This window comes from Zootoca vivipara, chromosome 10, assembly GCF_965207765.1.
Source record: "Zootoca vivipara chromosome 10, rZooViv2.hap1.1, whole genome shotgun sequence".
NCBI lineage: Eukaryota > Metazoa > Chordata > Lepidosauria > Squamata > Lacertidae > Zootoca > Zootoca vivipara.
The window spans coordinates 514,870-527,189 of NC_142593.1; the positions used below are offsets into that span (position 1 = coordinate 514,870).

Sequence of the window (12,320 nt, forward strand, 5' to 3'; positions counted from 1 at the left end):
CAGAGACTTGAAGACTCACCAGGTAATCTAATAAAATACTCATTCAACACACCATCTGTGGGAACGCAAGGACAGGCTTTTGCTCCTGCTTACATAATCCCCTTACACTCCCCGCCAAACCTACTCTCTGAAGTTTTCATTTCGCTCCCACCTCTCTAGTTTACAAGTGAGAACTGCTCGGCATGTATTTTTGATTGGCGGAGCCACTGCGAGTGACATCAACCCCGTCACTTTCGATTGGCCCGCTGGTTGCTGGGACTATAAGGACTTCGGGTGGGCCAGTTAACCCGATCTCTGCCGAAAGTGCAAACTTTGGAGCTCTTTCGCGGGGTGCGCGGTAGAAAGGGGGAGAGTTGCCCCGGGAGCCCGGGAGGGAAAGGGGCCTAAGCGGGCGCAGCGCGACGCCACGCGGGGAGGGGGAACGAGCCGGAGAGGAGAGGAGAGGCTCGCCCCGCCCTCCCCCCGCGCCAGAGCACTTCCCCAACGTAGGCGCGGCCGAGAACGGCGCGCGTCGCCCTTTTAAGCGGGGTCTGCGCGTCTCCGGGAGTAGCACGAGGCTTGGCGAGGGAGGGCCGGGATTGGCCGCGGCCTCGGCTGGCGGTCCCGCCTCTCCTGCCAAAAGGCCTTCTGAGTGGCAGCGGGAGAAGGTAAACAGAGTAGCATCACTCTCCCGGCCGCCCCTGGGTGCTGCGGGCGGGCGGGGCGGGGGTCGCGCGGGGCTCGGCGGAGGAGAGGCGCTGAGCGAGACGCGGGATGGGCTTCGGCGAAGTCGGTGCTGAGCGAGACGCGGCCGGAGCAGCGAAGAGCCGCGAGCGACTCGAGAGGGAGGCGGGCGGGCAGCGCGGGCTGCAGCTCACGGTCGTCGCCGCTGGGGCGGAGGTTCCCGCCGGGCGCCTTCTGACGAGCGCGGCCGCGACGAGGCTCCGCCAAGTCTGAGGACGGACGGACGGGCTCCGGGCGCGAGCCAGCGAGGGAGCTCTTCGGGGCTGGGCTTTGGAAACACCGACCTCTTTTCCTCCCGCTCCATTTGCCTCTCTCTCGGGGTGGGGAGGAGGGGCAAGAGCGAGCGAGCGAGCGGGGGAAACACCCCCTCGGTGCTACTTGAATTACTTGAAATCGCCACTTGTGACACTGTTCTTCGCAAGGAGGCAGCCTTAGCCAAGATTGCAGCCCATCCCGCGTGCTCCCTCCGGGAGGGCAGGAAAACCTCCAGGATCCGAACGCGATCTCCCCTGGAGTTGGCCGGCATCTGCGGGCGCGAAGGAGGGGCGGCGACCGGCGGCGGCGAGGTCAAAAGGTGGGGCTGGCGGCGGTTCTCCCTGCTTTTCTCAGGGGGGAGGGGGCGGCGGGCACGGATGGTCGTGGTTATGTAAACGCCGAACCGCGGAAGTGGATCCTTTTGCCTGAGCACCTCCCCCCGCGATCTGCAGCCTGAAGGCAGAGCAAGGAGCCGCCCGGAGATTGCAGCACCCCCTCCCCAACCAGCCGCCCCCCGACCCACCCAGCCCTCCCCGAGGCAGCGACGGACCGACGGGCAGCGACCAAGCCCCCCCTCGCCTTCCTGCCCTTGGATCTACTCGCTTTCGCCACTCCTCCTTTCCCCTGGTGGGAAGCGTGGCTGATCGGCGGCCGCAGGATGTCCGCGGTAGCGTACATGGACTTCGTGGCTGCCCAGTGCTTGGTGTCCATTTCCAACCGCTCCGTGGCACAGCCAGACGTGACCCGGGAAGCGGAGCTGCTGAAGATGCCCGAGGAAGAAGAGGACGAAGCTGCCGCCGCCGCCGCCGCCGCCGTGACCAAAGAGATGAACGACCCCAGGGACGCCTGGAAGGATTATTGCACTTTGGTGACCATTGCCAAAAGCTTGTTGGACCTGAACAAATACCGACCCTTGCCGACCCCCTCCATCTGCAGTGACAGCGTGGAGAGCCCCGACGAGGATGCGGGGTCAGACAGCGACGTGACCACCGAATCCGGGTCGAGCCCTTCGCACAGCCCCGCCGAGGGGCAGGAGGCGGGCAGCGGGTCCGACCCGCTCTCGCTGCTTCGCGGCGGGGCGCCCGCCAAAGGGAAGCTGGCCACGGAAAAAAGACACAAGTGCCCCTACAGCGGATGTGGCAAGGTCTACGGCAAATCGTCCCATCTGAAAGCCCACTACAGAGTGCATACAGGTTAGTTTGGGGTGCCATGGGGGGGCTCAGTGGGGGGCAGGGAGGGGGACCTTGCAGCTGGGAGGGACTCGGAGCTGGCCGGACAGCTCAACCTGTTTACAGAAATGCTTCCGTTACATAAAGGCAAACAGGGCTCTGTTCTTGCTGCCGCTGCTGCTTTTCCTTTAAAAAAAAGATGTCGGTTGTCCTCGTTTGAACCCCTCTTAAAGATGCGGCGATGATTTTCGCTCTCCTGTTCTTCCCGGCCAGTTTCTACCTGGCAGCTTTGCCTTGCTCTCTAGCGCTCGAGAGAGCAGGCTGGCTACGTTTGGGTACAGGGTGTCGATGCAAACGGCACGTCAAGACGGTGGGTGGGAGGGGAGAGGAGAGCAAAGGGTGTTTTCACTGGCTTGTCATGCTACTGAATCTTGGGTTTCCCCCTCCCCTCTCTCTTGCTTCTGTATATCACTTAGGTGTGCTTACACTGAGAAGCTCAGGCCAGTAGAGGAGCTGTTTAGTCCAAAAATGCTTATTTGAGGATGGAAGAAACGCAAGGGGTGGGAGGGGGAGACAGAGTGGCATGCTGAAGATGATGTATGCACTAAGGGGATGCATTTCATGATGACTCTTAGCTTCTTGCCAGGGCATCTGTCCAGAGGTCTCCTTGCAGATCTTGTATTGTGTTGCCTAGAATTATATTTCAATTAAGCGAACTAGAGAATGGCAAGCTAACTTCATTCCTCCTCAGCTGTTTCCTCAAATAGCATATTTTCTAGAGCTGCATTTGCTTGGGCCTCCATGGCACATATTGGTTCCATAGAACTCACTGGGCGTGGCCTGGTTTTGGCGGTTGTTGTGGATTGATGACGTCCTTTCTGAATTCTTGTGAAAAGACACATGGGTGATCCTGATGTTCACTGCATTTTTGTGTATAATTGACTGGACAGAGAAAGGGATAAGTGTGTGAAGTCTCTCTTTGGAAACCTTCCCATCTATCTTTTGAAATGACTTTCAGTTTTCATTTAATCCTCCATAATACAGTAGCCATCTTCATTTGAGACATTTGAATGGAGATATGTTGCTTGCCTGCCTTATGTCTTAGGTATTAGAATCAGCGGTTGAGTGTGTCTTCAGTAAAGTGTTACTTCTAAGGGAATGCTTACTGTTTTATTCCCAGTTTAGAACCCAACCCACTGTAAGGATCACACCCTCTGCTACTGAACACAGCTGGTTTTCATTGCAGTGTTCAATGTGCATCACCAAAAGAAAAATTAATTGCTTCGCAGGTGCATGTTTAAGTAAAGCTTTTGTGGAAGACCAAGTGACTGGTGAATGTCACTTTTTCCAGCAAAGGACCTGTTATCCATTTGTGTGCACACATGTGTTGGCAGCTTCTTATAATGCTATGATGGCACACAGGGCTATGTTTTTCTGTGGTATGGCAGTGGCAGAACATGACTCTTTCATAGTTATGTGTTTATACATTTGGACGCAAGTCCTAAGAAAATGTGTGTCTATATTTTGTTTAGTCTTGGACATGGGTGTACCCTACATTTGACTGGCACTTGCCTTGGCAGTGTCTATAGACTGGGAGAGAGGGGAAGTAAATGCTGAATTCTCATTCACAACCCCAATTATCCATAAAACAAGATATTTTGTGCCCTGAGTTGGATGATATAGCAGTTTTGCAGCATGTTAACTTAGTAATATAAAAACATAGCAATTAAAATTCTAATTCGAAAAGCTGTGTTTTTAGATTTTAAGGTTTGATTGAGAGCACTGCATGATGCATACAATCTGCATGGCTTTTTAAAAGTGGAAGCTGGCCTAGTAAGGGGAGAGACTGAGTGAGGCAAGAGAGAAACTCATGTTGCTCAATATTAGCATTTTTCTTGTAGATTATTTTCCCACCACAACTTCCCCCCTGAAAAGCCAACTGGAAGAGGAAGAGATCGTAGTTTTAGGAACTGACACAAGGCCAGTAGTGCTACAAACATCTGTGTACTAAAGTATCTTTCTCCAGGAGGGAGTGGCAGAATGTGGATTCTGGCTGAACTCCCCGCTGGAGTGTCTTTCTGGCCTAGTTCTGTCTACTGTGGGAGGGACTCCCAGTGCCGTTTTTCTGCTGACAGAACTGGCATCGTATAGCAGTTCAGACCGGAAGATGAACAGGAAAAGGAGGGTTGTGTGTCAGTCAACAGTGATTCCTGTGGTTAAAACACAGAACATAGGAAAGAAAAGAGGTAGAGCAGCACCAGCCAGTTTCCTTAGTAGAGCAGGAGTTCCAGTTAATTTGTGAATGTGCAGAAGTTCATCACCTGAGACTGTCCCACTAGCTTTGGTGCCCATATTAAATGTTGAACCAGTAACATCAGAGTTGGATTGGATTGGATTGGAATTACGTGCTTTTGGCAATTAAAATGTTTCAGTTATCATACTGTTTTGCAAAGTACGGATTTAATAGATTTGGTTTGAAATGTGTACTGGAGTGAAATTCTCCCCAATCCCTACCTGCCACTGGTTTATATTCTACCAATAATGACATCTGCTCAGTGGTCTGCAAGTTAGGAATGCAAATTATTTGCATTATTAATTGACTTGCTAGGTTTGTACATACATTCAGAATTAGGTTCTACTTCCCACCAAGGATTTGGTTCTCTGCCTTTCACTAGCTGGAAAAGTGTTCTGGGTGAGAAATAATAAACTCTATGCTCTGTTTTGCTCTTTGAAATTCATTTGTATCACTGAGTTAGTTACAGCTAGTAGTAGCTTGTAGTACGTAGTTAAATATCCCCCCCCATACAAAGTTGTTCCCTTTGCTAGTAATTCCCCCACATTTTCTAGTGTAAAGTTGAATTATTTTTATTTATAGTGGGGGAGGGAGAGAATACAATTGTATTAATGAGAAAATCCAAGGAGCCTTGTTTAAAGGTTTGTCTGTGTCCTTAGCAAGCAAGACCCTTGGGCTCTATATTTGAGTGTAAAGCTTGCTTGCCCGATTATAATCCCTTGAGTCCCATGGTATATACTGTGTGCTCCATAGCTGTATGGTGGCATTTCCTCAATGGTGCCTGCCTGCCCCCACTCCCTGGGCTGGCTCCCATTGGACATTGGGGATATCTCTCTCTCTCTCTCTCTCTCTCTCTAAAGCACATTTCTGCTTTTATTATGTACAACTTTTAATGTATACTTAAATAGGCCCTTTTCTTCATTGGAACTTGCTTTCTGGGCCAGCCTTTCACAGCCAGTGTGTAAATAAGGTGCAGGTAAGCCCTTGGCTGCTCCATTGTCTTACATTTTTAATGCATATCACATGCTCTCACATTTTATTCTCAAGAACGGTGTCAGAATCCTGCTCAATCCCCCTTTCAAGTAAAATGTTTTTTCAGTAAGTATTTATTCATTATACAGTGTAAGACTACAGGTGTCATAGCAGCCTGTGCCCTGGCTTATGAGGGCAGCCGTACTGAGCAACTTACCCCCAAGCACAGGGCATACTATTCCAGTTGAAGGGGCTTCCTCAGATTCAGGGTGCATCTGCTCCATGTCCAAGTGGGAAGGGGGCCTGGAGGCACTTGCATGGTCCTTGTGGACCCTGTGGACATTTTGCACCTGGCTTTCAACCACTTGCGACCAAGCAAAGACACTGGGGTGCCAGGATGGCAACTGTCATCTCCACCATCTGGCAGCACGTGCCTGGGAATCATTGGATCTGGACTGTTCTCACACAATACTACTCCATCCTGTAGAATTCTATAAGTTATATTTTTTCTGCACCTTCAGAATGAATTTCCGGAGCCAAAATGCTTTTTCTGTGCAGTCTGAACAGGAGCAGTCACCATTAAGAAAAAGTATTGGAATAGGCCAATATATATGTGGGCTGTCCCTGGATCAAGTGACTTTTTTCTTTGAGTTCTCAAAGCTCTTAACTGAGCTCAGGTTGTCATCTGAACTGGCCAGATATTTAACTGAGAATCAATCACAGTCAGTCCGTCATTTGAAGAATAAGACTTGAGAGCCATTGGTTTTTTTTGTTTAGTCGTGTCTGACTCTTCGTGACTCCATGGACCAGAGCACACCAGGCCCTCCTAGCCATTAGGAGTTTCTAACCCTGCTGTGGGGGATCTGCATCAGTGTAACCCTAATCATGCTGAAAGTCTCTATGAAAGTTGTGGAAGGTCATAGTGTGTGAGTTAAGGTGAGAGAGTTAAACAAAGCATTATGGGTCTGTAAACCACGATCATTACAGCTGTCTCCCAAACAGGCTCTTTCCCCCTTCTGGGGTCAGAAGTACATCTTGCTTTGAGGGCTGCATGTGGCATAACAAAAGAGCAAACAAAGCCCCAAATCTCAAAGTTAGCAATGGATAGGAGCTTCAAAGCAAGACTCCATGGTAAAACTGGAATAACAAGGAATTGAGAAGTTCAATATGTGTCATTTGGCTCTGAATACAGATAATGGTTTCCTATCCTACTGGTATTTACACTTATACAACTACCTTGGCAATGCCTTAAATCATTTAAATTATAATTGACTTATTACTGGTGGTACTCTTTGATGTCATTGCCACTCAATCCCCAGTGGAGCTCTCATCAGCCTCAGGCAGCCTGCTAGTCCTCAGGGATGTTGCAGTCCAGCAGCCTCTAGAAAGCCTCACCGCTACCTCTCTGGAATGTGTGCCATTTGAGGTCTCCTTCTAGTTTCTGGCATACACACTAAAAACAAGCAAACATTGGTATCTTTTAAATAGAACTTTGGGCCTAAATCCATGATGGTAATTAAGTTCAAAGTGCTGCAGTTATCATGGATAAGATGGAAGTTACATGTGGTTTCAACATCTACCCTGTGTTTGAGAGAAAGTTCTCACAATATGTTGTGTCTTCCACATCAGAAGTCCCAACCTTCCCCTATTATTCACTCACAGGGAGAAATGCAGTGTGTGAATGGATGGATCGAGGATATGCTCTTGTGAACACAATGCCTACTTGAGGTGACTGGCGCGACAGTAAGGATTTCTCTTTGCAAGAATCCTGTTGTTTTTAAAACTCTTATGCTAGTGAAAATACTGTGTGAATAGTGAAATGCATTCTATTTGACTCTAATACTATATTGATAATGCCTGATTAAATGGCAAGAACAGTTTCTATTCCTCACAAACTTTGTTTTCTACTCTTCATTTCTTCTTCATCTCAAGTATAAAACACACATATTGTATCCTAAGGGGGATAAAATGCATATTGAAGATGAAAGCAGTGAGCAATAAGAGTCAGAGTTACTCATAAGCTTCATTCTTTCACACCAAAATTGGTAACTATAATTGCCACAAATAGACATTCTGAAAATGGAAGTATTAATGATTTATTTCTCCATGTTGTCCCTTTGCAGAAAAGAGCATGTTCTGTTTTCTTTTGTTTGTGCTTCCTAGAAAATGAACATGCAGTATCTTTCTGAGCAAGTATATTACTTTCCCATAGCACTGTATAATATGAACAATATGAACAAATATTATGAACAAATATTCATAATATTTGTTATTTATATCTATGTAGATAGATATACAGTTACACACACACCTCTCTCTATATTTTAACTTTCAAAAACACCAAATTTAAAAACACCAAAAGAAACTCAATACAGCTAACAAATCAAAACTTTACACAACTTTTAAAGCATATCTTGCAGTTCCTGTTCCTTGGCACAGTCATGAAACTGAACTATTAACATAATGAACTAACCACAATAATAATTTCTAAAATAGCCTTCAAATTAAAGTAGTGTTAACTGTAAACCATCTAAAAGTTCATATATATATAGATAGATAGATAGATATAGTATATACCATATATATATATGGTAATTTTTAATACAGAAACAAAAGGCACACATCCCACCTCCCCTTCCTTCCATCCCCCAGTTGTACAACTTTCATACCAATCTCGACCTACGACTAAATACCTGGTGACTCCCCTTCCACCCTTTTCCTGGTTCCTCCCCCCCATCACATATTCAAAATTTTTAATCTTCGAATTTCTTCTTCTGTTAAATTCTATTAACTCCTATTCTGCTGGATTTACTCAAGACCTGCTAGGTGGGATTTACTTGTTTATACTGGTTCTTAAAACATTCAATAAACATTTTCCAATCCTCCTTATATTCTTTATCATCTTTTTCTCTTCCCCTGTTCGTTATGCTTGCCAATTCAGCATATTCAAGCATTTTAAACTGCCACTTTTCCTTGGTGGGTACCATATTAATTCTCCACCTTTGTGCCAATTAGATTCTAGCAGCAGTGGTGGCATATAATAATTGTTTTGTTTTTTAGGGACTTCTGTTGTTACCATTCCCAAAAGGAATGCCTTGGGCTTTTTGGGGAATTTTTTAAAAATATCTTTTTAAATTTATTGTAAATTTAAATTCCCAGAATTCCCTGATTACAGGACCACCAAATGTGGAAAAAGGATCTCTCTTCTCCATTGCATTTACTTTTTCTTTTTTCAACATTTTCACTAGTTTGGCAGGTGTTAAATACTATGTTCTTGCTGGCTGACTAAAACAATAAAGTGATGGGACCTGACATATCTCAGTTGGCAAAGTGTTCCACAGGCTGGGCATCGGAAAAAGCCCTGCCACTGGTTAACATCAGTCATATTTCATGGGGTCAAGGGATCTGGAGATGATGACCAGAACATGTGGAAGAAGGCAAGTATTTGCTGAACTGCATCTCAAGACTGCAATGGCTTTGGAAATCAAGTGAAGATTCAAATATCTGGACCTTCCACTTTCCAATTGCTTGGAAAGAGCCCATTCCCTAATATTTCAAAATATTTGACTCATATAATATGTAGACTGGCTCCTATAATATGTAAACTGTTACTGCCTAGGAATGTTTGGGCCCAGCCAATGTCACCCTGCCCTTTCTGAGCCAGAACAGCAATCTACAGCGTATTTATTGCATCTTGCAAAGTCAGTGGGTTATGGTTCTCTTTCTTACTCATGCAAAAAGGAAAGAAAAATGGTTACAACTTTCTCAGTTCTGTAAATCAGTAAAAACAAAGAAAGAAGCAAGTTTGAAGCTTTTGAAAACAGCACGCATATTAAGTATATTAATTTTCTAAAAAACGGAAACATCTTGCCATCCTGAAATTTGTGGTTTTTAATACAGGAGACTCCTGAATCCTTGTAGAGATTACAAAATGCAGCTGTGCAGCAACAGAAATGTCTCACAGGGACAGGTAGATACCTAACCCAAATGCTGTATCCACGCCTGAGTAATCCAGAGACCTGGTCCTCCATTCTTGCTGCTTGGCTATCCTGCACTGTTCAAATTACCTTTCTTTCTTCCAAGTAAGAAAAACAATTTTGCTAAAGTTGAGATATTGGTGCTAAAGTCTATGAAGCTACTGGTTTGTGTCTCGGTGGCTTCTCTGGTCTATTCACTCTTCTTTATGGGCCGTGTTTTCCTAGCAAGCAGATACCTGACTCTAGAAATGCACATATCGTGGATCTAAATGCATTTTCTTTCTCACCAGCATCAGTATCTTTGTGGCTTCTGTGTGTTCCTAACAAGCTGACTATTTATCACATATATGAAGGAAAAGGATGCTTTGCAGACCTGCTGCCAGCTGGCCATGAAGTATCCAGACGCTTGTAAACCTCTGGATTCAGTGAGAGTGGAATTCTTGATCTTGAGTCTTTGGAACTGAGTGTTCAGACTCTGTTGCCCAGCCAGGAATCATTTACTTGGGATAGTCCATGCCAGAAGAAGAACGAAGGAGTAGCATGGCCAGTGCCAAACATTGGGAGATAACAGCAGCATTCTGGAACATGGAAGAAATCCTAGTCTGAACACATTCCTATACTGCTCACCCATCCATTGAGACTTCAATAATTTATGGGCAATTTGGATACATCTCCGGCTATGATGGACAGGCATCAAGTGGTAATTACAAGAACTGCATAGCCTAGTGCTGATGCAAGCTGGTGGGTGGGTGCTTGGACAGCGGAGGAGCTCAGAAGACCCTAAGCACTCTTGGAAGAAAACAGGAATGGCACACATTCCAGAAGCCTTTGGCGACAAAGAGGAATGCAAGGTATTTTGGAGTGTTTTCTTTGTATTGTTTGTGGTAACTGGATTTTTGAGTTTGGGGATTGTGGGGACATTCATTCATTCTTCCTGTACCCCTTTTATTTATGGGGTGAATGCAACCTTTCTAAGAGCTCCGTTTTTCCATTCTTAGTTTTCTCTTTATTTGTTTAAAAGCTGCCTCAGGCTGACGCCCAACTGTAAATAGAAGCACAATAAATCATCTGCAGGATGACTGCATTCTGCTTACAACTGTGGGCATCCAGAGGCCCCTGAGGAGCCCACCCTAAGCTTACAAAGGACATGCTCCACTGCTGTTTGCCTAAGCACTGAGGTTCCATTTAGCTATCACAGATAATAGTTGTAGCATGTTATATGCTGAGTTCTATAAGTTGGTTGTGTTGCAAGAAATACTTCTTTTCTTTCCGGCCCTGAAACTATTGCCAATCAGTGATACATCATGGTAAAGGTAAAGGGACACTTGACCATTAGGTCTAGTGGTGGACGACTCTGGGGTTGCAGCGCTCATCTTGCTTTACTGGCCGAGGGAGTCGGCGTACAGCTTCCGGGTCATGTGGCCAGCATGACTAAGCCGCTTCTGGCGAACCAGAGCAGCGCACGGAAACGCCGTTTACTGTACCTATTTATCTACTTGCACCTCGTGCTTTCAAACTGCTAGGCTGGCAGGAGCAGGGACCGAGCAACAGGAGCCCACCCCGTCATGGGGATTTGAACTGCCGACCTTCTGATTGGCAAGCCCTAGGCTCTGTGGTTTAACCCACAGCGCCACCCGCGTCCCGGATGATACATCATGGTAAGCCATAGTAAATAGTTACCTTGAATGCGCAGATTGCTCCCACTTCACTACTCCTTGCTAGTGAGTGGGAGCAACAAACAGTGATGTAGGATTTAGTTTGATATTCCAACTGGGGGTTGTGTTGCTGTTTTGCTCCAAACAAGCCACTTTGCAAAGTCAAGGTGTGTCATTGACTTGCCAATTGTGGTTTGTATGAGCAAAACAAACCTCAATCCATGGTGCATCTGCAATGTTAAATCAAGGGTTGTGGTTTGTTGCTGCTCATGGGCAGGGAGCAGCAATTTGCACATTCACAGTAAATCATTAATCCTTGGGTGCGCCTGTATTTCTAGTATTATGAAAGGGAGAGAAAGTTCTCTGTATTTTCTTCAAATCAGTCACTTTTTAAAAATTGTCTATCATGCATGCTCCAATTCATATTTTTTCTAAAAGAGCTCCAAATGCTTTAGCCCTTTTTTGTGGTGCAAATTATAACTGTAACCTGTTTCCCAAATGTGACTGCACCTTAGATGTCTATAAAAGCTTTATGGTGCATGTTTTGTTTTGTTTTCATTTCATTTTCAATCTGTATCCTAATGACTCCTAACATTAAGGCTGCAGCTGGCGGCAAGGATATAGAGAAGCATACACTTGCCTTCCGTATGTGTATCTGGTCATTCACCCCTCCCAGGTGGCAGATGCCACCCTTATCCCTGAAACTGCTTTTTAAAGGGAAATGCTCCCCCACCTTTTTTGAGCTTGAAAGAAGCTCTTGGGTCTTAAGGGGCATGGGTGTAGCCAGGATTGTTATGTATTTTTATTGAATTTTATTGATTTAGGGGGCAGCTGTCCCCATCCCCCCCCCTGGCTATGCCCATGGCCCTGGGCCTCCTCTGAAGAGGGAACTCCACAAGGGAGGGAGGAGAGCATGTTCAGAATGTGGGCATGTACCCCCTCTGGATCTGACCAGGGAGCCAGGGTTGGGATTCAGATTAGGGTCTCTGGATTTGGGGTTTAGGTGTGCATTGGCTTGTTACCTCTGCTGTCAACCCTATGTGGCTACGCAGTGTCATCAGCTATTATTGTCTCCCTGTACCCCTGACCCTAACCCTATTTCTGCATTCGTATCAGTTAAGATGGGCTGGGGAGTGGCTCCCCCAAATTCATTTGAGAGCTGGGAGTCTGGGACTTTTCAAAAGCTGCTACACTTCCATAGAATTTCTTCTCCAGTAATAGCTCCAGGGGCCCAACCCTATTTTAGTTCATAAAGTTATTAGCATTCTGGGGAAAC

General features: G+C 46.2%; 1 protein-coding gene across 18 annotated transcripts in view; it reads left to right on the forward strand.

Annotated features, from left to right (window-relative positions):
* The first annotated feature begins 339 nt into the window (after window positions 1–339).
* KLF9 (KLF transcription factor 9) overlaps window positions 340–12,320 on the forward strand; it is a 619,671-nt gene continuing 607,690 nt past the window's right edge. For 4 of the 18 annotated variants that reach the window (XR_015946204.1, XR_015946202.1, XR_015946201.1 and 1 more), the window contains exons 1-2: window positions 1,501–2,171; window positions 9,680–10,240. Coding sequence is in view for 10 of the 18 variants with exons in the window: in XM_088653150.1 (XP_088509276.1) it covers window positions 1,637–2,171; window positions 7,075–7,139 (600 nt within the window). In the remaining 8 variants the exon portion in view is untranslated. Of the gene's footprint in view, window positions 2,172–7,074; window positions 7,156–8,472; window positions 8,490–8,660; window positions 8,808–9,679; window positions 10,241–12,320 lie in introns of those variants that run through there. The other 14 variants (XM_035099576.3, XM_088653144.1, XM_088653145.1 and 11 more) reach the window with 11 other exon arrangements.